The sequence below is a fragment of the Elgaria multicarinata genome, chromosome 21 (assembly GCF_023053635.1).
Source record: "Elgaria multicarinata webbii isolate HBS135686 ecotype San Diego chromosome 21, rElgMul1.1.pri, whole genome shotgun sequence".
Taxonomy (NCBI): Eukaryota; Metazoa; Chordata; class Lepidosauria; order Squamata; family Anguidae; genus Elgaria; species Elgaria multicarinata.
This window is the reverse complement of record NC_086191.1, coordinates 15,902,603-15,929,821: the sequence shown is the minus strand read 5'-3', so window position 1 is coordinate 15,929,821 and position 27,219 is coordinate 15,902,603. Positions and strand designations below refer to the sequence as shown.

At 48.7% G+C, this 27,219-nt stretch overlaps 2 protein-coding genes across 2 annotated transcripts in view; both read right to left on the bottom strand.

Annotated features, from left to right (window-relative positions):
* The window catches only part of LOC134412293 (serine/threonine-protein phosphatase 2A 56 kDa regulatory subunit beta isoform), a 328,596-nt gene that overhangs the window by 53,007 nt on the left and 248,370 nt on the right, over positions 1–27,219 (bottom strand). The window lies entirely within an intron of this gene.
* On the bottom strand, positions 88–26,907 carry MTMR11 (myotubularin related protein 11). The gene is made up of 17 exons (XM_063145848.1): positions 26,177–26,907; positions 22,118–22,190; positions 17,516–17,652; positions 17,083–17,155; positions 16,143–16,285; positions 15,145–15,223; positions 14,895–15,051; positions 12,703–12,790; positions 12,227–12,315; positions 11,826–11,956; positions 10,629–10,701; positions 9,851–9,921; positions 7,704–7,876; positions 7,232–7,402; positions 5,966–6,214; positions 5,108–5,389; positions 88–1,812 (listed from the first exon to the last, which is right to left on the bottom strand). The coding sequence occupies exons 1-17, from the start codon at positions 26,231–26,233 to the stop codon at positions 1,708–1,710; spliced, it is 2,151 nt and encodes a 716-aa protein (XP_063001918.1). The 5' UTR covers positions 26,234–26,907; the 3' UTR covers positions 88–1,707.

Sequence of the window (27,219 nt, the reverse complement as noted above, 5' to 3'; positions counted from 1 at the left end):
GATATCTTGAAGGCAGGATAAGCAGAAATCATACGACTCACACGGAGTTTAGGTTTTAAAATACTGAACTTTTAATACAGGCTTAAATAGAAACGTTGCTATAAAAATATTCACAGAGTGTGTGTTAATGCCCCTTATACTTTGTTGCTCAGGTGCTTCATGCTACCAGGAATGTGTAGATCAGCACAGCATATCCTCCATCCCAATTGCTTCAGAGAAACGATACAACTTCTTTATTTATTTTCCAGCTAGTATCAGTACTCTGCTTGCGTGAATGGTATAATGTAAAAGCAGGGTAAGGGGGGACAGACCCTCCCAAATGCAGCATCATCAATTCGACTGATAAAGGTGTGTGTGATTTAAGTGGAGAAAGACAAAGAAAAGAATAGAACAGGAGAAAGAGAGAGGCGTAAAACATACAAGAGAAGATCAGGCATGTAGAGTAAAAAAACATTAAGGCAGCCATCTTGTGTACACTTACCTAGGAGTAAGCCTCACTGGACACATTTGGACTTACTCCCAGGGAAACCTGCATAAGATCAGATTGGACCAGGTTGCCAATTAGACTGGGCAAGTGGTTGACTATAATTCAGTCAGTTCCCACATGATATTATGTGTGTGAAGATGTTTTAAAGGAAACAAACCGTGGATCCACTCAGAACATCTTTTCTGAGATGTTCTGAGGCAGGAGAGGGAATCATCACCTTGGGGGTGTGGATACACTGAGAGCTTAGTCCTCTCAGATGGGGGGGCATTTCAGCAGATCCCCCGTTTCTGCAAACTCTAATCTTCAGCTACTTCTTTAGAAGCAGGAGGTGATCCAGAGACATTTATTCAAAATTCACCAGAACAGACCCTGCATGATACATTAAGTAGTTTACTGCAGCCTTGGAAATGAGGCTTCAAAAGATCACAAGCCCACCTGCCTATGTATCATCCGCGTACGCCAGGTGTGGTAAGCACAGGCAGGTGGCTGGGTGTATTGCATTCACGAGGTTTAAAAGACAAAACATTTAACTTGAAATCACTTGTTTTCCATTTGCTATTAAGGCTTCTGGACAAAAGCTTATAAAATAAAATCCTTCACAGCGAAAATATAACAGCAGCATCAACCGTTGTCTTGATAAGACTATGGAAATAATTTCCCACTATGTTTGAAAAAATATATACAGTAGGCGCTCAAGACATAGCAATGAGATGTAATAACAAACTCTGCAAACGTGATAAACAGAGAGGGGCTGGTTGTGGAGACATATGTGTGTGTGGACATATTAATTTGCTAGGTAGCAACATTATTTTTTTATGTACCCAGGCAAACTGACGTGCCTGCGGATTCAGCCTTGACAATCAATATATACTGAATGTATAAGCAGCATTTCATGCCCTCTGACAATACTGTTCAGCAATTTACAGGTAGCCTATTGTAGGCAAAGTGAAGGAAAGTGCCTAATGGACCCTTTCTACGTAGAGAAATATAACAGTTCAACCACATAGCTATCCTGCTGTTGTCTTTTCTGGATATGAGCTTCAGGAAGGGAATGTGTGAAGGATCCCACTTAAGCCTTGTATAAAACCTGGCTGAATTCAACTGCAACTGGCCCCGATTCTGCCCTGGACACTCTGACGCTCCAGCCCTGTGATCAGCGGAATGGAAAAGGGGAGCTCCGTCCGTGCGTCATCAGTCCTTAGCGGAGCACCTGGTCACTCTCAGGAGCTGTGCTGTAAGTTTCCCACTTGCCAGAACTTCATTTGCTCTCGAAGAAGATCCAGTTCCTCTGAAAGGCTGGCAATGCTGGAAGCGAAGAGGCCGACCTGAAGCAAAAGATATATTGCTGTTAAAAGCCCAAGTCAGACATAACATTCTCTGCAAAAATGTATCTGGCCCCTTTATGGTCTCCTCCCAAAGTTTGAGAGATCACACCCAAACCCATTCCCCCACAGGCAGGATGTAAGGAGAAATGACGCCTCTGGAAATAATAATTAATTAATTAATTAATTAACAATAATAATAATAATAATTCAAAGCTAGAAAATTTGCATGAATGCATTGTTCCTACTAAACTTGGCTTTTTAGGATTCCATTGCTCCTAGTATATTCTGAATTAGAACATAAACTCTGAACTATTGTGACCAACGGTGCCCAGACGCAAAAGAAGACAAGGTTCCTGCACCTTCATAGTTGTGCAGAAGAGGAAGTTTCAGCAATTTTAGCTTGCATCCGATCTTCTACAGAAGTACAAAAGGTGTAGGAGCTGTGTCCTCTTTTGCAGCTGACTACCCTAATCAACGTGGACATGTCGATTTCTAAGAATCCTGTGTTCAAACACAAGAGGAGGAACGCAATGTTTCATTCATAATGAGGGCATTATTAACTCATGGAATTCACTGCCGCAAGAAGAAGGAGCGGGGAAGGCAGGAGCAGGTAAAGAGAACACCACGGCCTCCTCCAGTTAATCTGCCCTCCAGGACATGAGAGCATCATGGAAGCAATTAATTGGGCCACCGCAGGAAGCAAGATGTTGTTCTAGGCAGACGTCTGGCCTGATCTAGCGTCTTACGCTTTTAAATTTACGCCGTGAGTTGTGGAGAAAGGGGAGATGCTCTAGGCAGCAGGGAAATTGGAAGGCTCCAGCAAGAAACAGCGTTGGGTTTGGGAGAGAAGCAGAGGCGTTTCCTTATTCCCTCCTCACCTGTTATGTACGTCCCGCCCCATCCCCATTTCACACCTTGAATTCTTTCACGGATAACTTTCAGCGGTAGCAACCTCACCTCTCCTCTCTACACAGCAGTCTGTTGCAGGACTTCCCCCACCCTTCTGCCAGCCCGTGCAGAGTCAAAAGCACAATCCGTTAAAAAAGAAATCGTTCAGTGCGCTCGGCGAGAGGCATGCCCGTTGGCTGGGTTCCCAGCGTCTTCAGGCTGAACCAACTCTTAGCCGTCAAAATTCATTAGCAAGATAAACTTGTCTCCCAGGGGCCCTTGTTCTGATTACAAACTCACAGGACGTTGCTTCAGATCATGCTTCCAATAACTGTGATTCATTTCCCAATTTAATGAATTGGGAAGAGGCACAAATACAGTAGTTACCTAATGGCCGAGGCACGCTTTGGCCTCCAGAGACCCAGCTGTGAGAAATATGTTTCCAATCACTGGCCTCTGAGGCAACTGTAAACAGCAGGAATGCATCCTCTCTTTGCGTTTCATTTCCCCCTCATTATTTCCACAACCGCCAATTGCAGTAGGGATTGTAGTTCACAGAACAGGGGGCTTCAAGGCCAATCCTTTACTCGGAAGCAAGTCCTACCAAGTTGACTGGCATGCTTACGTGAAATCAAGCCCCACTGAGTTTGAGTGGGAGGGTCCACACGTTACGATAAGCCAGGGTTCGCCGTTTACGAATGCTTCCGCTTCAAGCAGGCCCAGCGAAACAGTCTACAGACATGCTGTCTTTGTTAAGACCTTGCTTAGCGTGACAGAGATGCCTGAGTGCTTGGCTCGTCCCTCCCTTGACAAGCCAGAGAAATAACCCATGATTCATTGGTCAACAACACCAAATCACGGGTTATTTCTCTGGCTTGTCAAGGGAGAGAAAAGCCAGAGGTCTGGGTTTCCACAGCGTGCTAAACAAACCACAGATCAAAAACGGCAATGCTGCTTATACTGGCTTAACGTGAGCAACCATCTGTCAGGGATGCTTTAGGGGGGATTCCTGCACTGAGCAGGGGGTTGGACTCGATGGCCTTGTAGGCCCCTTCCAACTCTACTATTCTATGATTCTATGTGCAAACTGGATCAGTGTGACTTACTCCTGCGGAAATATGAAATACTGGTGTTGGAGTAACTGTGGTCAGTTGGGTCACAGAAATTATGTTTCTGACATTCCATTTTATTTGGCATGGATCTTAAGAGCTGTGTCAGTTTGACTTCGAAATGGTTAGCCACCGGTTTTATTTCACAGAGACCTACTTCACTCGGGACTGAAATTGACCTGAATCTAAGCCATTCTGTAGTGCCATTGACACAGATCTTGAGATGTCCCCATTGACTGCATGCAGTCTTGACCCTTTTTTAAAATTTAGATTATTAATCCATCTAGTCAATGACTCACAGCAGGTAATAGCAATTGAAAACATGGACACTTAACAAGCATATACCTTTCAAATGGCCCTTGGTTCCACCACAGCCATTGAACACTGGTCCAAATTCAATGTCCCTGTGGCATATTTGATCTGGCCTTTAAATGTGATGGCAAAAAGAAGGGGCAATTTTGGGTTCTCAGAGGCCAGGATCTTCTTTAGAAAATGTTCCAGGTGTTTATTTCGCTGCATAAAATCGCCCTCCTTTCAAATGTACTGACTGATTCCAAAATGAAAATCAATGCTGCCTAAAAGCACTGTTATGGACCACATGCAGCATGTGCAATTTGCACATCACAGGCATGTTACATACAAAATCCAAGGTGCACGAGCATGTTTTCTTATACCTTGAAATAATGCCTTCCCCACCTTTCAAGTGAAACTCTGGGACACCTTCAAAAACCAAAAGCTTGATTTAAAATTTAGCGGTACAACCAAGGGCCAGATAAAATTGCTTCGGAGGCGGCCACACGATCATAGAATTTGCTGCAGGATTCAAGGAACAAGGTACCACCATCTAATGTATATTGCCCTAAAACAGGTGGCATCTCTGAGATCTTACACTAAAGAATCCAACAGTAATATGGCCACTAGCTGTCGCTACAGAGTCACAAAGTTAGACATTCACCAACTCTACCTTTTGAATTAAATGCTTCTGTCAATAATTTGTCAGATCTTAAGAAGTTGCAGGACTCTCTCTCTGAGATCTAAATGTCACTGTACTACTTTTTGAGGTTTTAAAGTGCTATTAGTAGGTTTGTTGTCGGGGATGAGACGTTTTAGAATACAAATAATTAGCACCCTCTGCATTCTGTTTTAAGTCCCATCACTCTGAGACTTTTTCAACCCGAGTGAGGAAGACGGGGGAAAGTGAGATGTTGAACACAGTTTTGCATATGCAGACTTTATAACTACAACTCCGAAAACCTCCTCACGTTTTGCAAGTGATGCTTTTCAACTGTTGTTTTTACCTGAACGTCTGGGTTCCCACGAAGGTAGCACCTTTTCCATAAGTGGATGGAGGGCCCTGCGTGGGATGGGAGAAGGAGCCGATCCTTGTGATAAAGGAGGCAGCCGCTGGGTTTTCTTGTGGAAGACCGGTCTTGTTCTCCAGGGCCCTCTGACAGCTGGACCCGACGGCAGCCCTTCTTTGACAGGGAGCCGTTTTTCCAAGGGAAATAGTGTGTTTGCAAAGTGTGGGAGCCCTTGGCGAAAACGTACAAAGCCCATTTCCCTGAAGGGGTATTTTCCCTCTGGAGGAAAGAAGGAAGGGAAAACTCAGAAGATGACAACGTAAACAGAAGAAACACGGCAGCCCCAAACCACTTGAGTCCCAGATTCAAACCTGGATAACATTTGTTTATCTTTAAGCCTCCCTATGCGACAAGAGACAAGCTGTAGCGACAGGCCAGGGCCTCCACAGCCCACCACCCACCTCCTCCTCAACCTCCTGTAATCGCTCGGGGTTCCGGGAATGCCACAAAGCAAACAGGCAAGGCTGATGTAGGAGGGAGCCGTAGCTCAGGGCTAGAGCCCTCGCTTTGCATGCAGAAGGGCCCGGGTTCGATTCCCGGGGAGGCATCTCCAGGTAGGGCAGGAAAAACTCCTATCTCAAACCCTGGAGAGCCGCTGGGCTAGATGGACCAACAGTCTGACTCAGTATAAGGCAGCTCCCCGCGTTACTAGCAATAAGAGTTTTAAGCACAGAATGTGCAGGTGTTTTGCGCCGTCCACCACTGGAATGTGATACACATTCTCTTGCTTTGACTCTGGCAAGCCATCATACAAAGCGCTCCCCCACCCACATCCCCATGCTTTCCGACACGTGCCTTGTCACCGTTGGGGGGCAGGAAGTTCCCGTTCAGAGCACCTCCGCTGCCGTGGCTGCTCCGGCGGTGGCAGGGGTTCCGGAACTGTGCCCTTTGGCGGGGGCTGAATCTCAGGGCCCAATCCCAGATGGGGGGCAAGTAGGCAGCCCCCACGTCCTCGAGAGGGTGGGGCCCTTTCTGCAGGATTTCTAGGCAGAGGGTTTGTCGCCAGCCGTTTATGGGAGTGTAGAGTTGATTCAGAAAACGGTTCTGAAGCCAGAGAAAGAGAGAGGCAGAGAGAGAGATGAATTGAGCTATCGCCAGATGTGCTCCTGCCTCCTCTCCTTCCATAGATGTGAATGCTCAAAGAACAACACTGGTCTACTTCACAGGGCTGTTGTATGGGCGACTACTCCCCTCCTTCCCCATTTAGAATCACAGCTTTTAAACTGAGTTGTTTGGGTCAGAGTCCCCGGAGAGATTCTGCCCATCAGAGCAGCGTGTTGTATACAATTGGAGGACTTGGGTTTGCCTGTGCAGGAGACGGAAAAGTCTGGTTCTAGGTTGCTCCAGAGGGCAGGACCCCTGAGCTATCTATCTATCTATCTATCTATCTATCTATCTATCTATCTATCTATTTATTTATTTCATTACATTTATATACTGCCCCACAGCTGAAGCTCTCTGGGCGGTTCACAAAAGCTAAAAACAGTAAACATTAAAAGTATACAAAATTTAAAAACCATCAGAGACATAAAAACAACAGTATAAAAACAGCAGCATCCATTTAAAACAACAATTCTGGGGTCCATTAAACAACAAACTTAGCGTTCAATGCCGTCCAATGCCTGGGAGAAGAGGAAAGTCTTGACCTGGCGCCTGAAAGATAACAATGTTGGCACCAGGTGAGCCTCATTGGGGAGATCATTCCACAGCCGGGGGGCCACCACCGAAAAGGACCTCTCCCTTGTTGCCATCCTCCAAGCTTCCCTCAAAGTAGGCACTCAGAGGAGGGCCTTAGACGTTGAGCACAGTGTACGGGTAGGTTCATGTCAGGAGAGGCGTTCCATCAGCTATTGTGGTCCCAAGCCATGTAGGGCTTTATAGGTTAAAACCAGCACCTTGAATTGGGCTCGGAAACGTATAGGCAGCCAATGCAAGCGGGCCAGAATCCGTGTTATATGCTCAGCAAGGAACACAAATGCCCGGGTAATCAACATAATTTCCCCTTAATGTAAAGACACTCTAAGATGCCATTATTTTCACAGCTTACCAGCCTGGCCTCACCTGGTTCTTTCGCCCTCTTTCCCACTGACAGTTGAATAGGAATGTGCTGGAAAACGGCACGTAGGTGCTGTCATGGAGCGCCACCAGGTAGGCCTCCGTAAACTCAAAGGATTGTGGGAACTGATGCAGCAGCTGCCAGGTGCAATCCAGAAACAGCAGAAACAGCGGCGACTGCAAGAAGGCAGTGAAAACAGGAGGTGCAAAACACTGAAATGCTCCCACTTTTTTCAATATTAATACAGAAGCAACGTCCCCTGCCCTCTTCCTCATCCTCCTCCCCACTCCCTTTCGGGGATGTGAAATTTGACTGCGAAGAGGGTGAGTTTTAAAGTCAATGAGTTCAGAACCACATTTATAACAGTAAAACGAAGTCCTCCTTCTCAGTCTCTGGGGAACTTTCCCAAAGCATTTCAGTCCATTTGAAATGGCTACAGGCCTCATTTCCTCTTCGCTCACTCAGCAGCTGGCTTACCTCGTCCCGGTCATTTTTCTGGAGCAGGTTGAGACGCTGCAGGAAAGGGTGTCCAGCAGCCACCCATTCTTTCTGGATCAGGCTCTGGAACCCAGATATGGTTCTTGTGTGTGGATCTGAAAGAATTTGTACCAGGGAAGCCAGCAAGCAATTCAGATCCCGATCGTCTGATTCTGGGAGAGGAGAAAGGAAAAACATTTAAGAAACTTGGTGTGTGTGTGTGTGTGTGTGTGTGTGTGTGTGTGTGTGTGTGTAAAACACATTCTAATCCACTTCCTAATTTCCTTCGTGTGTGTGTTCAGTGATGCAGAGAAATGGATTTCAGTTTCCAGGGATTTCATTTGCCTTAAATGCTACCGAAGAGGGAAATTAGTGCTGGTCATCATGACACCCAAGTAGGAAACAGATTAGAAACTTAGTTAAAGGACTCACAGATGAAGACAGGTCATCTGGTGAAGAATGATCATCCAAGGATCTCTCGTGGCCTCAACGCCACAAAATAGGAACTGCAGGAAGTTGCTAAACCCATCAAGGGAGAGGCACACCCAGGTTTGCACCAGGTTTGTCAGATGGGGAGATGAAGTGGCGTTTAGTTCGAGGAAATCTTCACCCAGAATAAATCTGCTGGTCTTGAACGCACCATAAAACCCTGCTGGTTTTGCTGCAACTGGTTCACCCAAACTTTTTAAAAGATTGGTGCTTTGCCAACATGGAGCCACTGCACCATGGGATAACCAAGCGATCACCAATACTATACAGAACCCCCCCTTCTCTATTGTCTGGGCTTTGAATCCCATGAACCCTAGCCAGCTTGGCCAATGTTCAGGAACGCTGGGAGATGTAGTCCAAAACACCTGGAAGGTACAAAGTTTGGGACAGCTGCTGTATACAGTTTGCTGTAGTGGGATTTGTGCAGGGAAATATTCCCATAGTCGTTCCAAGGGTGAATTGAGACAAGTCCGCTCTCTCTCTCTCTCTCTCTCATGAAGATGCTTCCAGTCAAAGCTTTTAACATAAATCACCTTGAGTCTTTCATACAATTTTCCAGGGAGTCCAGACAACATCTTTAAGCCAGTTGTAAAACTCCCACGTTTTCCCATTACTTCTTCCACCTGTTTCCTTACTGCAGAAAATCCATTAAGAAGGGGAATAGCAGAATAACAGCTTCACCTCTTTGTAGGTGTGGATAGGAAAACGCACAGCAGGCACATTGGGTGATGTTGTTCCTGAGGAAAGTGGATGATGTGTTGGGAATGACCCCCTTTTCCCTATAGCTTGCTATGCATTTTCAATTTCAGAACCATTTCATGTTCTGCCCCACCACTCTGACCAGTAGTCTTGTTTAATTCAACTAACAGGCAGAAGAAATGAAGCTGCAAGTTTTGTAAACTGGTTGTGAAACTGACTAGACCAAGTTGTCTATTCCCTTGTGAAACTGACTAGAGATAATTCTTGTGTGAAATGGATAGAATCATAGAATAGTAGAGGCCATCGAGTCCAACCCCCTGCTCAATGCAGGAATCCACCCTAAAACATCCTTGACAGAGGGCTGCCTGCCTTTTAGCACCAGATTAACACTGCCCAGCTGCCTCTTGAATGCCTCTAGTGTGGGAGAGCCCACAACCTCCCTAGGTAACTGTTACCATTGTCTTACTGCTCTAACAGTCAGGAAGTTTTTCCTGATATCCAGCCAGAATCTGGGCTCAGGAATAACGGGCTCAAGTTAAAGGAAGCCAGATTCCAGCTGGACATCAGGAAAAACTTCCTGACTGTTAGAGCAGTACGGCAATGGAACCAGTGACCTAGGGAGGTGGAGGGCTCTCCCACACTAAAGGCATTCTGGACAACCATCTGTCAGGGCTGCTTTAGGGTGGATTCCTGCATTGAGAAGGGGGTTGGACTCGATGGCCTTGTAGGTCCCTTCCAACTCTGCTATTCTATGATTCTATGAATTTCTAGCACTGGAAAAGTGTTCTGTCTGAAAGCATCCATGTGTAGCCATGGCTGGAGCAATGACCAGAGCCACCAGGGGCAAACCAATTTTATTGTCCTCGGAAGGATGTGCAAGGTGTGGGACCTTGTGCACCCTGAAGTGGGTCCTGCAATCCTTCTGCAGCAGAAGTTTAAGACAAAGGAATTCCGCCTACCTTGCAGCACAACCGATCGATTCCTCTCAGCTAGCAGAACAGCCACTTCGCTGGCCTTCTTCAAACACGCCCTACAAGGGAAAAGTACACAATTACAACACCCTCAGTTCTATCGGGCACAAGTCAGACACTGCGGACTCCAAATCTCCCCCATATCAATCTGCACTTCAGAAAGGAAACATTTTTATGGCGAATACTTGTATGCATGGAAGTCCTAGCTATAAGTAATAATAATTTTGTAACTTCTAGTATCTGGTGGTCAATTCTAATGTTGGAACTTAACAATATTAGTCTTAAAGAAGACCCTTGTCCATCAATACTTACAAATGTTGTAGAAAATAAGTTAGCTTTGTCTGTGCTTCATTGTTGAAGTACAGGTTTGACCACTGTTGTCCCTTTACCGAATTTTTCTGAACACTGTTTGAATTGTTAGTCTCAGTGCTAACATTCAGAACAGTTTGAGGACATTTAAATTGCCTTTACTTTGTCATTTTTTACGTAGTTTATTGTTGTAAGCTGCCTTGTGAGGGCTTCTTGCCCTGAAAGGCGGCCGAGAAATGTTTTAAATAAACAAATAATTTTAAATATTAAACCATATTAAATGGAAATATGTGCAAAGCCGATGATGCGTGACAAACACCGGACCTCGCTACCATCAAAGACGCACACAAAGGAAACTCTGAGCTGCAGTCCAGCACGCAAGACCATAGAATCATAGAACAGTAGAGTTGGAAGGGGCTTAAAAGGCCATCGAGTTAAGATGGGAGTTGTAACTCACCGCACGTGATCCAGCCACCGCGTGGCTTCCAGGCCCGAGAACCATTTCTCATCCGATGACGCAACGGATGAATCTAGAAGGGAGGGAGCGAGAAAACACAGCAAGGTTACTTCTCTTTAAAAACAGCATCCAGGCTCTGGAGGGGAGGTGGGAGAAGAGACAGCCAAGCGTTCATATTTTGTCTTTTTGCAAGATAAACAGAACAGCGGTAGGAGGACTAAAAATACAGCACAAGCCTCCGAAACCTCCAGGAAGCAGCTACCCCCTTACTCCAAAAATAGGCTCCCCGCATGAATTCTGGAATTGTCGCGCATTTTAAGGCAGCTGAGCAAAAAGGGCCTTGTGCTATTTTTATTCCGGTGCTCATTTGTGGTCTCTTGCGGGTGGGATGATTCTCCCACACCCCACTCATAGCACAGTTGCGAAGCAGCCTCATGAATGTCCACAGAAAGATTTCATACCCCCAGCAAAACTTCTCCGAGGGGAAAAAAATCAGGTCTGGTTCCTGCAGGCACCCTCAAAATGCTAACGACTTTTGAGTGTTCAAAGCACTTCGTTTTCAAATATTTTGAGATATATCTAATAAATAATTAAGAAATAACTTTCTTGCCATAATCCTTACGACAACCCTGTAAGGTAGGATAGCCGTATTATCTCCATACGGCGGATGTGAGGGCTGAGAGAGAGCAGCTGACCTAAATCCACCCGGTTTGTTTAAGACACAGGTGAGGTTTGAATCGTGGACTTTTCCTGTCTCCTCCCCACCACAATTAAGCAACTGCATCACTGGACTTCCTGGCAGTTGAATGTTTTATTAACGGACTCCGCTGAAAAACCTTCACATCGGCGCTGCTGTGACCCAACATGCGAGATCCGTCTATGGCATTAAACCCGTGATGCTTTCGTTTGATACTTAAGGCTTGTCTGGTTAACCTTTTGAAGCGTTTTCCCACCTGACCAGGTGTGGGTTAAGGATCTGTTCTTGGGAAAACAGCTGCCTTCTCCTCTCCTGGGAACTCATCTGAAGAGATCTGACCTTTTGGTGCGTCCTCTGTGATTGACCCTTATTTGAAGGGGGTCTGCTGGCCCTCCTAGCTCGGCACTTCTAGAAAGGGAACTCCCTCATCCCCGGGTCTCCTCCCCTGTTGAAGGACCCGCGTTTGAGAAGGACGGTCCCTGTCTCGCTCTGCTTCTCACCGGCAAGGCCGAGGCAGAGACTCCAGAGTTTGGAGTAGGCCTGCTGGATCTCCGGTGGACTGGGAAGGTCTGCCGCTGCCTCCACAACCACGCACTGGGAATGGCCAGCGAGCATCAGCGTTTCCATGCACCTACGGCGAGAAATGGGGAAATCAGACAGGCGCGTCCAGTGACTTCCAGCAGCACACGCCACAACCCTTGACTGAGAGCAGAAAGTGTGGAACCTCTTTCAGGCAGAGGTTCCAATGGTGAAGAGGTGGGGTTCTGGTCAGTGGGCCCCTGGTGGCATGCTTGACACAGCTTCTGCCCTTGACCTAGAGCCTCAGGGTTTTCCTCACGAGCCCTCCTCTGTGGTCTGCTGCTCCACCCAATCTCAGCCCCTTCTCTTATCGAAGGCGTACCTCAGGTCTTCCTTCTCAGGGTCCGAATCGGCATGGAAGCTGGCCGCTCTAAGGAGATCGCTGCCTCCCGGGTGGTGCCAGCACAACCTCTATGCAGAACAAGGGGTGGGGGAGAAGGACATGAATTCCATGCAAACCCTCTCCAAAGCAAACCCTCTCCTCTCCTGCCATGGCCTGCTTGGCATTATGAACTCCACTCCTTTTTTCTGATTGCCGTAAGAAACCCCCCCTCCCAGGAATCCAGTCCTTAACAGCAAAGATTAATAGCACAGATCCAGTCTGGAGCTTGTGTGTGTAGTAGCAACTCTGCCCTTGTTTAACATAGGAGAATGCCGGATCTCAGCATCACCGGACATGGCTATTAAGACTTTTTTATGCCACTGATCAAGAGCTTTCAGCTTTTCTGAGGACGCTAAGGTGCCCCCCCCACACACACACACAGCCCAAGCAGGCTCAGGGCCTGGCCTTACACTCACCGGGATGCGTCTTTCGTTGAAGTGTACGAAGGCTCTCTTCAATTCGTTGTCCAGAAACCGGCTGGGGACCCACAGGTACTTGGGGAGGCTGTGGAGAGGAAGCCAGCAGAGCGTTGCTTAAAAGAGAGGGAAAGAGAGCAGCAATGGGGCAGCCTCCCCGAACCTGCCGTCCTCCAGATGTCTTGGACTACAGTTCCCATCAGGCCCAGCCAGCAGGGCCAATGGTCAAGAGTGCTGGGAGTTGTTGTCCAAAACATCTGGAGAGGACCACTCTGGGGAAGGCTGGGCGATGCATTTCTTCTCCATACAGAATGTGATTGACCAATAAGTGCCATATTTAACTATTTTAATCTCAAGCTCTCTCCCAGATGGACATCAGGAAAAACGTCCTGACTGTTAGAGCAGTACGACAATGGAACCAGTTACCTAGGGAGTTTGTGGGCTCTCCCACACTAGAGGCCTTCAAGAGGCAGCTGGACAGCTGTCTGACAGGGATGCTTTCAGGTGGATTCCTGTGTTGAGCAGGGGGTTGGACTCAATGGCCTTAGAGGCTCCTTCTGACTCTACTATTCCAGGATTCCTTCCTCCCACTCCCTCCCCTCCGGCCTCTAATATTTCAGATTATAACCCTGCCTCTTTGTTTTGATTTACCAATAGCACAGAGCCTCCTTCGGCGCTCTAATCATGACACATTCCAAGGTTGCCTTCCCCTCTCCAAGAGGGCTGTTAAAATGATTCTGGGAGTCGAAGTCGCGTGGGAAGCTTTACGCTGGAAATTAAATGCCAGGTGGATTTTTAATTGAGGCAGGAGCTGAGAGAGCGGGAGGGAGGGAGGGAGGGAAGGAAGGAAGGAAGGAAGGAAGGAAGGAAGGAAGGAACCAACCCGGGGTCCTCTGCAATTTGTGCATTGAGTTCCAGTTTATACTTTCCAATCCTTAAGGCTCGATCCAGGCAAGAAGGGCGTTGTAGGCCAAAACATTTGGAGCGCTGCCATACTGAGCCCTGATCCAGCTCGGTATGGTCCCCTCAGAAAGCTATGCCTCTCCCAGGTCTCAGTCAGGAGAACTTTCCCAGGAGATCGTACCTGGAGATGCCAGGAATCGCACCCAAGACATTCTGCACACAAAAACAGCTGAGCTATGGCCCTGAATACATGCATAGTAGAAGAGAAGAGGCCCTGCTTCTGCCTCCTCGCTTCATACATTCAGAGCACATGGATTTGAGTTTGAAAGCAACACTAACAGATAAATGGCCACCCAAACTTTCTCCTGCTGGGAGACTGTCCAGATCAAACCTGCTTCCTTCTAGTGGTATACTGGCTGGCTTTGAAGTGCAGGCAGGCATTCTCCCTTGCCACGCTACCAAGGAGTGGCCAAAAAGGCAGGCAGCTGTGCTGATCCATGTCAACAAACCAGTGCCGGCCCTTTTCAACTCCAGCAGGAGCAGGACTTTAAAATAGAGCTACCAGGTCTTAATTGCCTATTCAGGACCAAGTCATGAAAAATACTTTGCTTCACAAGAGGGGGCAAGAAGGGTTGTGGCTGGGAAAACCATAGAATCGTAGAGTTGGAAGGGACCTATAAGGCCATCAGATCCAACGCCCCCCTCAATGCAGGAATCCACCCTAAAGCATCTCTGGCAGATGGTTGTCCAGCTGCCACTTGAAGGCCTCTAGTGTGGGAGAGCCCACAACCTCCCTAGGTCACTGATTCCACCGTCGCACTGCTCTAACAGTCAGGAAGTTTTTCCTGATGTCCAGCCGGAATCTGGCTTCCTGTAACTTGAGCACGTTATTCCATGTCCTGCACTCTGGGAGGATCGAGAAGAGATCCTGGCCCTCCTCTGTGTGACAACCCTTTAAGTATTTGAAGAGTGCTCTCATGTCTCCCCTCCATCTTCTCTTCTCCAGGCTAAACCTGCCCAGTTCTTTCAGTCTCTCTTCATAGGGCTTTGTTTCCAGACCCCTGATCATCCTGAAATCCATTTCCTTCCAGCCATGGTGAGGAGGAAGAGGGAATTTTGAGGTGGGCGGCAGATAATCCAGCATCCTTGCCACTCGTCCACTCCAGCCATGGCCCACAGGTCCTTCCTCACTGACTCAGAGGGAGCTGGGTCTGCCAGGTGCAACACGGACCCTCTTTGACAGCCTCGAGGCAAAGAGGCAGAAGGTCAGCGGGCGGGCTGATCCCTACCTGGTGCACATGTCGAAGCGCTCATTGACTGGGCTGACCCGCCAGCCAGCGGCCCCAAGGCGCTTCAGTTCCTTCTCCCAGTCGCGGGGGCTCTCAAAGAGCAGCGTCGGGGAGCCTCCCTCCGGCTCTCCCTTCTCTCTGCCCAGCTGGCTGTTCTCTGGAACAAGCAGAGATGTGTTTGGTCAGCGGCAAACGCCAAGGCACCGAATCCCGGCCCTTCCCCTCCGCCTCGCCCCGCCTGTCTGCTCACCCAAGTTCTTCAGCGCCGCGTTTTCATAGCAGCCATCCCAGCCGCTGCTTTCCTGCGCTTGGGCGATGGCCATCGTCACCTGGAAAGCAAAGTTGGGGGGAGGTGATGTGGAATGCCCCCCACCTTTGCTATTAAGAGGCGCTCTGATCGCCAGATTTGTCCTCTGCTGCTTCAGAAGGTGGGGCTCAAACCTACAGACTCCAGTGGCAAGAAAAGGGGATTTCAACTCAGCGTTAGGAAGAACTTCCTGAGGACGCGAGAGCGACCGGGTGCCTTGGGGGAAGTGGGGGATTCTCTTTCTTAAGAGTTTCTCCAGTGGAGGCTAGATGGACACCTGTCAGGAATGTCGTCACATCAGATTTCCTACATCAGCAGGGGGCTGGGAGCATAGGGACATCAGAAGCTGCTTTAGACTGAGTTGGACCTTTGGTCCATCTAGCTCAGTATTGTCAACACGGACTGGCAGCAGCAGCTCTGCAAGTTTCCAGGCAGGAGTTTGCCTATCCCTACCTGGAGATGCTACTGGAGATTGAACCGGCATCCAGAGCAGGGACCCTCCCACCGAGCCACGGACTCTCCCTTGGACTAGGTAACCTCTGAAGTCCTCCTGCTTGTGCCTTTCCAATAAATTTGCAGCACAGCCTTCATCCCAAATACTGAAGGTAGCCAAAAACACACTTCAATCATCTCCTTAAAAAGCAAGTGAGAGAGTAGAGGTCCGGAGAATCTCTACCAAGGCCACCCTCTCTTCTTAGAACTAACCACGATGGGGAAAGATGGCAATGACTTCTGGTCTCTTTCCGTCTGTGCCTGCTCCAGGACTGGGGCGAGCGAAGGGGACAGAGAATGCTCTAATGCTGGAACCTCCCGGTGCCCTCTGCCAAGTGAGAAGAGCTCTCCGGACAGTACAACGGCAGCCTTCCAGCCCCTGCTCCCGCCCAGGCCGGACTCCTCCGTGCCGCTCTCCTGCCGACCGCCAGGCCTCCCCTCCATCTCACCCGGAAGGCCTGTGGCTCTAAGCCGCTCTCGTGGAAACGGAACCGCAGCACCCGGAAATCCCGGCAGTAGATGACCAGTTCCTCCGGGATGAACTTCAAGGTGGAGCTGCTCGTCAGCACCTTGGCTTTGGTGAAGCTGTTGACTGGGCACAGAAGGACGGAGGACGAGTTAGCAGGAGCACAGCTGAGATGAGATGCAGTGGGGCCATCACTATCGGTGACAGTTTACAGGGTGAGGAAGCAGCGACAGGTCTCTGCCCATAGCAGCTTACAATCTAAAAGTCAACTCAGTAGGGTAGGGGGAACTAAGGGGTTATGGCAAAGACTTCCTGGAAAAGTCTGGGTTCTGATGGGGGGTGGGTTGAAATTTAATTTCCATGCAGAAATGAAAGGTGCAGGATCTATCAGGGCCCCTGACAGAAAAGGAACGGTCAAGCAGAGCCCATGGACTAATTTATTTATTTATTTATTTATTTATTTATTTATTGGATTTTTTTATACCGCCCGGGCGGTTGTGAACTCCCTGGGCGGTTCAAAAAAAATTAAAACCATTCAAAGTATAAAACAAACAGTATAAAAACATGATGTAAAATACAATAAATTATTGCCAAAAACCATCCTACTGAGATGGTTACATTTCATGAGAAATTTGATAGCCTGTGTCTTTTCTGTTCTAGTTTCTGAGCCTGAAGGGGCATGCAGTGGAGGCTGCAGTCATGAGATCTAGCAACTTACTTTTAGGGGAAAACTAAAACAAAATAAATGTAATTATATTACTCAGGTACAGTTATTGCATTATCTACTATCCAAAAATAAATCAAACCATCACATTAAATCTTTACAAGGAAAAATAATCTTAGACTACAATGGGTTCCCCAACTTTTAGATGTGTTGGACTGCAAAACCCCCCAGCCAGGACTAAGCCTTCCTCTGACCTTACCGGCCACCAGCCTCCCAATACACGGAAGGGCCACGTCATAGTCGCTGTGCATGAAAGGGCGGCTGGAGCAGTCCTGGAGGGGAAGAGAAGAAAGCTCTTAGCCAGTTTATGTTCAGAACCTTTCTGGTCACTGCTTTCGGCCCTGAGGCTGTCGGAGTCGTACATTCCTGGAGGAGCCAGCATGGCTTCAGCCACACTTTGAACCTCGATTTCTACCCCCAAAGGCACCCAGAGAAGAATTGCAGGCTGCAACTCCCAAAGCAATATCCACATTGCTATCACGGAGTGGTCGGGTACCAGCAACATCTTCCTGGCTTCCCTTATGAATCCTGGGCTTTGTCGTTTGGACGAAGGCGCTCAGAATTCTCTGCTGGAGATCTCGAACGGGATGGCTACTCATGGCCACAGGTCAGTGGCCCATTGGCAAACTCACCTCAGTGTCTGGAGATGGGTTTGGTGAGAAAGCCACTCTTAAATTGGTGCAATAGAGGGTGCCGGGGAGGTATCCTTCACCACCTCGGGAGGAGACGCTTTTCCTGACGTGAGCTGCCTCTTCTTGGATATATTCCCCTGCAGGTAACAATGAATTAACAATTGAAGGGAAAAGCACCAGAAGACAGAGCACAGCAGTGGATGAGACAGGAAGGAACAACTTTAAGGAACATCTCCTGAAAGACCGGACAAGGGGCAGAGGCAGCGAACAGACATTCTTCTGGAGTTCTCTCTCTCTCTCTCTCTTTCTCTCCCAACAGCTGCTTCTATTTTAAACTCCTTTACAGCACAATCCTATGCATGTACAGACAGAAATAAGTCCTACAACTCCCAGCATGGTACTGAATTAGGTGTGTGTGTTTTCCTACCAGGTTCCTCATAGAAACATAGAATAGCAGAGTTGGAAGGGGCCTACAAGGCCATCGAGTCCAACCCCCTGCTCAGTGCAGGAATCTACCCTAAAGCATCCCTGACAGAGGGTTGTCCAGCTGCCTCTTGAAGGCCTCCAGTGTGGGAGAGCCCACAACCTCCCTAGGTAACTGATTCCACCGTCGCACTGCTCTAACAGGAAGTTTTTCCTGATATACAGCCAGAATCTTTAACAGCTGTACAGCCAGCAGGTACAACATGGTCCTTTCCATGCCAGGAATAGCTGCCCCTATTGAATTTGGCCGATGGAGGTGGGTGAGAATTTTGTTTCAGTTTGCTTGTTTTTAATTTCCCAACATTGGCTAAGTTCATATTCGGGAGAGAAAGAAGGTGAGATTTTGAACATTCAAATGCAAGAGACACTGAAACTGCTGGAGTGTCTGACATTTAGTACACCTCTTGTTCCTCTTTGCCGATCACCGTGCAGACCGGTTCCGGAGCACAAAGCCACTTGCTGTTTGCCTTCTAAGCCAGCCGCAAGCCCCGGTGTCCAAGCAACAGGAGCACCTTGCGTTGCGACGCGCAAAGCCTCGTGCCTTCAGAGACACCGAGTCTGCTTGCTTTTCGTACGGCCTCCAGTTAATCATTTGCCAAGGAGACACTCCCTTCCTGTTTCCAAATGTGCCTCTTGCCTCCAGGCCACTCAGACAAAGAGACAAAACAAATGCTCCCCTTTCCCCAGTTAAAACTTGGTGCAAAGGACGAAATGGAGCCACAAGCTTGGAGACCGAGGTGCGCTTGTCATTATTTTTTTTTGCTGCAATAGACGAAGGGGGCGACCCTCTGGAAAGTGTTCTTCAAAAGAACCAGCCAGCTGTAGGAGCGAAGACCTCTCCACGCAGCCCTCTGGGCACACTGCTGCCACGGGGGGGAAGCCTGTCTGTGAGCCATCCCTGCTCATGTAGCAGGATTTGGCTTTCAGCCTTCAATGAGGAGGCTCATCTTTTTTTCCCCTCCTGGAAGTGGCCCAGCTGCTTGGCTGCATGTCAAATCTATATGTATACATCTGCTCGATGTACACAAAGGCCTGTTCCCACATGCCCCCCAAACTTCTCTGGGTTACAGCCAGCGCCCGTCGTTGTGGCGGACTCCTCTGAAACGTCCAACCCCTCAGCCGTCTCGTTCCACACGGGGCAATCAGGCCCACACCCTCTCTGCTCTGCCAAGAACATTCCCCCTTTGCCCTGCGTGCGTCTGTCCAGGCTCTTCCTGAAACCGGCGAGGAGTTTGACTCCTTGCAACCAGGTTCTCCACCGAAGCCTGAACCTTGCATCTTTAGAGGGGGCGTTATTTGAATTACTTTGTTTATGTATTACATTTCTGTGTCGCCCAATAGCCGAAGCTGTTAGTAGCTTCCGTGTGTTTATTCATCAGTGCCAAATGCACTCTGGATCTTCTCCGCCTGCGGGGAGAAACGCACGCTGAGAGCCTGAAGTAAGTTCAACACTAAAACAGAGAGCGCGGAAGACAGGATTGCCACTTTCCCTAGCCCTCCATGCTCCCCTGCACAGTGGGCTGCCTCTGGAGAAATTCCTCCTTGTACACAACTACTGTTCAAAGTAGGGTGGCCTACTCTGACTTGGCAGAGAACAGTCCTCTGTTTTGGACAGCTGAGAAAGGACAGTCCAAGCCTGGTTTACAGTTAAAGAGCCCTAAGGGGGAGAAGCAGCACAAGGGCTTTGAACACCCATCCACCATGGGGCACACCTGAGCAGCAGGTACACGGCGCACCTGGTGCCAAGCCTCCCTGCTATGAGGACAGCTGTGGCACTCCTGGGTGGAGTGTAGCATTTCTTTCTAAATCTGCATCTTTACACGTTAAGCATTACGTGGACGTCTCGTGTACACCCGTGTCCTCTTTTTGGGGGATGCGTGGCTTCTTCTTCTCCTTTTGGCAAAGTGTGAGTGGCCACCGGAGTTAAACGTGGCCACCCTTACCCCGGCTTCGCATCTCGTTGCCTTTGCTGCAGCGAACTTACTGCTGAATTATAAAGAGTTCAGTGGCTCAGAACGGAGCCATCTGCTCGCTTTTGCAGGCAACCACCCTGTACAGAAATAGCTCCACAGCCACAGCAGCTGACAAGCCATAAACAATGAATTCAGGTTCCCCTGTGCAGCAGGGCATCTCCCAGAATTATCACCGCTATCCCCCGCTCCTCAAATCCTAAAAATAGAAGCCGGGGAGACAGATGCCTCTGCCCGCTGTGTTTCAAGCACCATTTCCTCCAGTTAACAGGTGCCTTTTGTAGCTGTTTTTCTCAGCGGGTTACGTAAGCCGAAGAACACGGCCCAGCAATGGCCGCAGGCCACCGTCTGCCCCAACAACCATTGTTCAGAGCTTCCTGGGCTCTCCTGCCTGCAAAATGCCTTCAGACAGTTGCATTCAAGCGTGGCGGGGAGCGTTAACCCTTTCCTCGTCAGGGTCTGACCAGTTCCATTTTTAAATCAAGGTTCCGACGAAGCTCTTATTTCTCAGTGAGAAACAAGCCCAGACAACCCTGAAATTGGAGAGATGGAATTGGGGGTTAAATCTAAAACAAGGCCCCAGAACTTCTTTTTTCTTTTGTACTAACAAGCAAGAAGGAACAGGCAAGAGACAGGCACAATGTAATCATAGAATAGAGTTGGAAGGGGCCTATAAGGCCATCGAGTCCAACCCCCTGCTCAATGCAGGAATCCACCCTAAAGCATCCCTGGCAGATGGCTGTCCAGCTGCCTCTTGAAGGCCTCCAGTGTGGGAGAGCCCACAGCCTCCCTAGGGAACTGATTCCACTGTCGTACTGCTCTAACAGTCAGGAAGTTTTTCCTGATGTCCAGCTGGAATCTGGCTTCCTGTCACTTGAGCCCGTTATTCTGTGTCCTGCACTCTGGGAGGATCGAGAAGAGATCCTGGCCCTCCTCTGTGTGACAACCTTTCAAGTATTTGAAGAGTCCTATCATGTCTCCCCTCCATCTTCTCTTCTCCAGGCTAAACATGCCCAGTTCTTTCAGCCTCTCTTCATAGGGCTTTGTTTCCAGACCCCTGATCCTCCTGGTTGCCCTCCTCTGAACATGCCATTGGAACATGCCCATATGGCGTAGGGCCTGTTCCAATGGCCCGTTTGGGCTCACTGCCAAGCTGCATTCAGCAGCAGTAGCAAACTCTGCATTTTTTAATTTTAAAAATTCTTATTGGGTGCAACCCCAAAACAGTCCTGTGAGGTGTATTCCAGGCTTTGTATGGATGGATCACACCGCCCAAGTGGAGAATCTGATCCCAGGTGTCGTCCAACATTGTAAGCATAGTTTTTGTTTACAAACTAGTAATGATCCCGTTTTCCTTTTCATGTTGATCGGAGGTGTAAAAAATTCAGGGCCTGGGCCCGTAGGACACAACCCCACACTTGCTCATTGATATCTATAGGTGCAAATTTAGAAATGATTTCCGGGATTCACAGGAGGCAGAATCACAGGAGGTCATTCATTCATTCCTCGTCCAAATCATCTCAAATGCTAAGCTTCCTGGCCCTGTTCCTCCCTATCCAATGAGATTTCTTTTTTAAGCTTCAATGCTTAAAGGTTTGGGGTGTTTCTGTTTTGTTTTGCTTGGTGGGGGAGTTGCAGTGTGTAAGGAGAGGGGAATGTTAACCCTCCCCAGATACAGCCCCCCCTTGAAAATCACCCCCCAGTGTAGCAATTAAGTGTAGAAACAAACCAAACTTCCCATGGATACCACTGTGATCTGCTGAATAGTGCTGGAGGCCTGCGAAATAGATTCAACCCCGGATGAGGAATTGGTACCCAACCCACAGACGCTCACATGCAATGTCAGACTGCAGGAAACTCTCTCTCTCTCTCTGTGTGAATCTCTACAGATGCTGCTGGTGGGTCTGATGCTGAGGGAGGCACAAAATGGATCCCCCACCCCAAAGACAGTTTCACTGCTTCTGGGACAAGCATCCCAGCAGCTTGCCTGGGTCGCAGGAATAGCTTCAGGGCCTTCCATTGTACCTTCTCCCTCTCTGTGGGATCTCAGCCACTCTAAAAGGGGGGAAAAGATCACGTGTTCCTTGAAGGACACCCCCCACTTCCAACGCACTGCCCGCCCACCCCGTCCGGCCCTCTTTCTCCATACCTGGAATACACTGAAGGGCCTGGCAGTTTCTGTTCCTCTTCCCACTCATATCGGGGGACTTTGGACTCTTGAGCTGAGGGACAGAAGAGAAGATGCGGTGGTGAACGTGGCTGGACGTGGGGCCTGTGGTCTGATCCAGCGAGGCCACGTTCCGCTGTGCTTAAGCAACGCCCGAGGGAGGGTACAACCCAGACAGCTCCAACGGCACCGCAGCCATCCCAGCTGCGGAAGGAGGGGTCCAGGCGTCAATCTTCCTCCACAGCATCTTCTGGATTCTTAGCCAGCTCCCTTGCTGGCAGGATGTCCTGGCAGGTGGCAAGACCAGGAGTTCCTCTTCCCTTTTGAGGAGGTCGAGGGCTTTCTCTTCCCTTTTATAGAGAGATGTAAACCCATCACCTTTGACCTGGAGTCGGTTGTCCTAAATCAAACACCTCCCCGACAGCTACTTCTCCTGTCTTTTTTGGACAGAGTCCCACAGAGATATTTCACTTCTAGCCTTATCAAAACCCCTTCAGGCTTCCCTTGAAATGATTCAAGGGAAGAAGCCCCAAATCCACACCTGATTTCATTGTAGGTGACTTTTCAGTGGTCAGCTCAAAGGGAAGGTGAGACAGGAGCCGGGGAAGTCTCCTTAGGTGCAAAGAGTGGATTCAGTCAGGCTGCCTGTGATTAGACCTTGAGCCCTACAGAACCGTGAAAGAAGGAAGAGCATCTCACATGCGACAGGGAGGGGGCATGGCTCCTGCTTTGCACACCCACGGCCACAAGTTCAAGGTAGGGCTGTGAAAAACACACATCTGAAACCCGACAGAGCCGCTGCTGCCAGCCTGCGTCGACAATACTGGGCTAGATAGACCAAGGGTCTGACTCAGCGTAAGGCAATTCCCCATGTCCCTATTTAGTTCAGCCCTTTCTTTAGGATAATGAGGACTGGAGCCTTACTTTGCTGTTAGGGGAAGGACCAGGATTTAGTGGCAGAAGAGCCCCTACTTTGCAGGCAGAAGGGCCCAGGTTCAATCCCTGGCGGCAGCATCTCCAGGTAGGGCTAGGAAAGGCCCCCACCTGAGACCTTGAAGAGCAGCTGCCCCTCAGAGGTAGACGGTTCTGTGCTAGATGGACCAGGGGTCTTGCTCAGGATGCAGTATCACATCTGCAGCCGTCCAGTTCATAGACCATCATGGCACACTTCAAGCAAGGGGTTATGAAACGCAAAACACTCGCCCCCAGCTTCTTACCCAGAGCAAGCAATTGTTCCTGACGTGAACTGCAATCGCCATTTTAATGCCTGTTCCCCCAGTTTTGAGAGACCCTTTGAAATCTCTTCACCACCTTTTTTAAAAAAATCACATTTGTATTCCAAGCTACCTCTGAAGATCTCAAAAGCAACGTACATGGAGTTCCCCCCCCCCATCTTATCCTCACAGCAACCCTGCAAGGTAGGCTTGGCTGAAAAGGTATGATAGGCTCAAAGGTTCAGAGGAGGGCAACCAGGATGATCAGGGGTCTGGAAACAAAGCCCTATGAGGAGAGACTGAAAGAACTGGGCATGTTTAGCCTGGAGAAGAGAAGATGGAGGGGAGACATGAGAGCACTCTTCAAATACTTAAAAGGTTGTCACACAGAGGAGGGCCAGGATCTCTTCTCGATCCTCCCAGAGCGCAGGACACGGAATAACGGGCTCAAGTTAAAGGAAGCCAGAGTCCAGCTGGACATCAGGAAAAACATCCTGACTGTTAGAGCAGTACGACAGTGGAATCAGTTACCAAGGGAGGTTGGGGGCTCTTCTCCCACACTAGAGGCCTTCAAGAGGCAGCTGAACAACCCTCTGTCAGGGATGCTTTAGGGTGGATTCCTGCATTGAGCAGGGGGTTGGACTCGATGGTCTTGTAGGCCCCTTCCAACTCTGCTATTCTATGATTCTATGATTCTATGAAAGCTTCAGACGCTAGTAGGGACCCAAACACAACTTTGCCCAGGGGACTGCCTTGCAGAAGACTTTTAGGAGAAGGCAAGGCGTTGGTTTTCATCTCCATCCTGGAATTTCTGGATCAATTTATGCCATCCCTCTCCAGCTCAGATGGCCCTACAAGTGAGTTGGCTTCTTTGGGACACATTTCTGCTTCAGTTTGGAAAACATTGTTTGATTATGCAAAGAATGCTGGGAGGGAGGGAGAGAGAGAGAGAGAGAGAGCATGCAAAGAGTCAAGGAAGATGTTCAGACCTTCCTTGGAAATGCGTAAGTATGCGGAAAAGCAAACCCTTAAAAATGCTTTCAAGGTGTCCTCTTTCGCCAAGGATCCAAGCCACAATGGCCCACTTGCTTTATCTCCCTTTGCTCTACTGAAGCACCCACATCGCTAGCCTAGAGTAAGTGTCTGTATTCTGCAGCCAGGTCATAGCAAGAGCTATGGAATTCCACGCACTGTCCAAGGCTGGGTTTCCTAGCTACCAGCTCAACAGCCAAGCCAAAAGAGCCAGGGTTTGCTTGTTTTTAAATTCTTTTTAAAACTCTGTGAATCATTAATGGGAAAGTTGCCCTGTTGAAGCACTCCGTGGCTGAGTACATGATGTACAACGAAAAACACCCACTTCTAAAATTATCACTGCTTTTTTCTTCTTCTCCTTTTTAAGGCCAATGTTTGGGAACAGACAAAAGTTTGGATGCTAGAGTGGAGGTCTGGGGTGCTCTTCTAAAGTTTTGCAAGAAATGAGATACATAAGAATACAAGACAATGTGGTGTCTGCATTTAAACCCAAGTAATATTTTACTCCTTCTCCTTAGGCCAGGGGTTGGATGTTTTCTTGTTGTTTAAAATAAGTGAACATACATTATTTCCAAGGATTTAAGGGGGAAATTCTTTGTCAAGACATTTCTTTGTCCAGTCAGCATCCATATTTTATTTTCTCCCCACCTTTCCAATCCAGGAGTTAGCTTGCAAGGGCCATGATCCATCGGGAAGTTCTCCTGCAGAAGCCCCTTTGAAATGTGTAGCACAAGAGTGCCGCTGTTCTTTTGGACGGAGCTTGGGGAGGAGACTTTCCAGGTGGAATTTCTTCGGCTGAACAAAAACACCATCTTCTAAAATTATCATGGCTTTTTCCTTCCTTCTAAGTCAACGTTTGGAAACAAACACAAAAGTTAGTGAGTCAAATCCAACCAGACGTTTTTGGGAGGCGGGGAAGAAAGGGGCATTTTACACAATTTGCTCTCCGGTCTGGAGAATTAAAATTCCAGCCTGCGGGTTCTGGGTTAAAGGGACACAAGCGGAACATAACAGGACATAAACAACAAGTTATAGGCGGGCAAAATATGTTAGCTTGCTTCCTGGGTTATTTTGGAAGGCCTCTTAGAAAATGCAGATGTCACCAAGGACCGTAGGTAGAACTGTGCATCGAATACAGAATGAATCCGACCTCCACCAGGTGGGGTAACTGGCTATACCAGGGGTAAGGGAGTGCCATCGAAACACACCTGCTAGTTCTGCTTAGAAAACCAGGCAGAGACAAAATGAATGAAGGTGGGGTTGGAGAGGGTGCATTTAAATGTTTCCCCCGGCACCACAATTCCTAGAAAGTTAAGAAGGGGCCAGCAACGTGGATATGGGGGTGGGGTGGTGAAATTATTGCTATCCTCTTAATTCTATAGAACACCATGCAATGTAACTTTCCAGGGTAAGATCAGATCTAAAGATGCAACCTTATGTACGTTTAGACAGGGAAACAAAATCCTACAATTCCCTGTAGGATTTTGTTTCCCTGTCTAAATGTCCATAGGATTGCGCCCTGAGAAATTGAATTTAGAAAATCAGACCGACTAGAGAGACAGAGAGTCTAAATACCCAGTCGATATCCTGTCCACGATTCATGACTGTGGTCATTCTCTTTTTACGTTTTTATAAGTATTCTGCGTTCTCCCTGTCTACGCACAGCAGGGGGGGGGGGACATTGGTTTTCTGTGTTGCACACTCACACACGCACACCCGTTCGTGGACCCTCCCCTCGCCGTTAAAATAGATAAATAAAACAACATCACAAAGGACAAACAATCCCTTGACTCACCACTGTATCCTGAAGATGGTGCTTAATTTTAAAGGAGTTCTTGGACATGGAAAGCATGGTAGCGTTTCTTCGTGCCCCATAAAAAAGAAGGAAAGTGTGTGTGTGTGTGTGTGTGTGTGTGTGTGTGTGTGTGTGTGTGTGTGTGTGTGTGGATGGGTGTGGAATATATAATATTCTAATTTTAAAAAAGGAGGCCCTGGAAGTGTAGAGAGGGAAGGAGGCTGGATGTCAGTCTAAAATCCAGGCGAGAGCAAGGACGGGAAACTCTCCCAAGTCGCAAGGAATCCGAAGCGATGTTTTTGAGGGGAGGTTCTCTGCGCCCCGGATGTCCTGAACTGCGGCTGTTTCGGTTTGGTAAAACGAAGCGGGGCTGTTCTGTATGCGGCGGAGAGGCCCTCTTTGAACAGGGAGAGGAGGAGAGAGACTGGATGAATGGCAACCGGGCGCCCTTTCAAGCAAGCAAGAGGGCGCGTGGTCTTCGGAATGGGAGGAAGAAGAAGAGATCCGGATGATGAAGGCTTGGAGAGGCTGGTCCAGGGCGCGCGATGGCTCCTGTTTCTCCTGCTGCTGCAATGCGCTTTAGGGGTGTTGTTGTTTTTTAGTCTTCGTCTCTCTCCTTCCTTCCTTCTCCCCACAGCTCCCCTCGGGCTGATCTGCGCGTCCTGCTTCTCAGGAACCTGGTCAGGAGCGTTTGATCAACCTGATGAAATTGACACCCTGCCGCTGAAGCGCGCAAGGACGGGGCGGCTGAAACCGACACGGAGGCTGCACGCACCGCAGCAAGAGCGGTCAAACCCACGTGGCTGCTTTGCAGCAGGAGGAGAACCCGCCCTTCCACTCGCTCTCTGTCTCTCTCTCAGCTGCCCAAAGATGGCCTGCCAAGGCTGTATGCATTTCTATAGCGCCCTCAAGGCGCTTGGGCGCATGGCGGAGCACAAGGGCAGGTCCCTGCCCCGAGGAGATGGCACGGCCTAGCCCATTTATTTATTTTTAAAGCTAATTTCGTGGAGAGTCATCATCGATTTGGCATGGCCCCGTGGATC

Coding starts and splice junctions, on each gene's coding strand:
- MTMR11 (XM_063145848.1), bottom strand. CDS start 26,233: ATGCTTTCCATGTCCAAGAACTCCTTTAAAATTAAGCACCATCTTCAG. Junction 22,191..26,176: donor ACCATCTTCAGGATACAGTG/GTGAGTCAAGGG, acceptor TCTGTCCCTCAG/CTCAAGAGTCCAAAGTCCCC. Junction 12,316..12,702: donor TCAACGAAAGACGCATCCCG/GTGAGTGTAAGG, acceptor TGTTCTGCATAG/AGGTTGTGCTGGCACCACCC.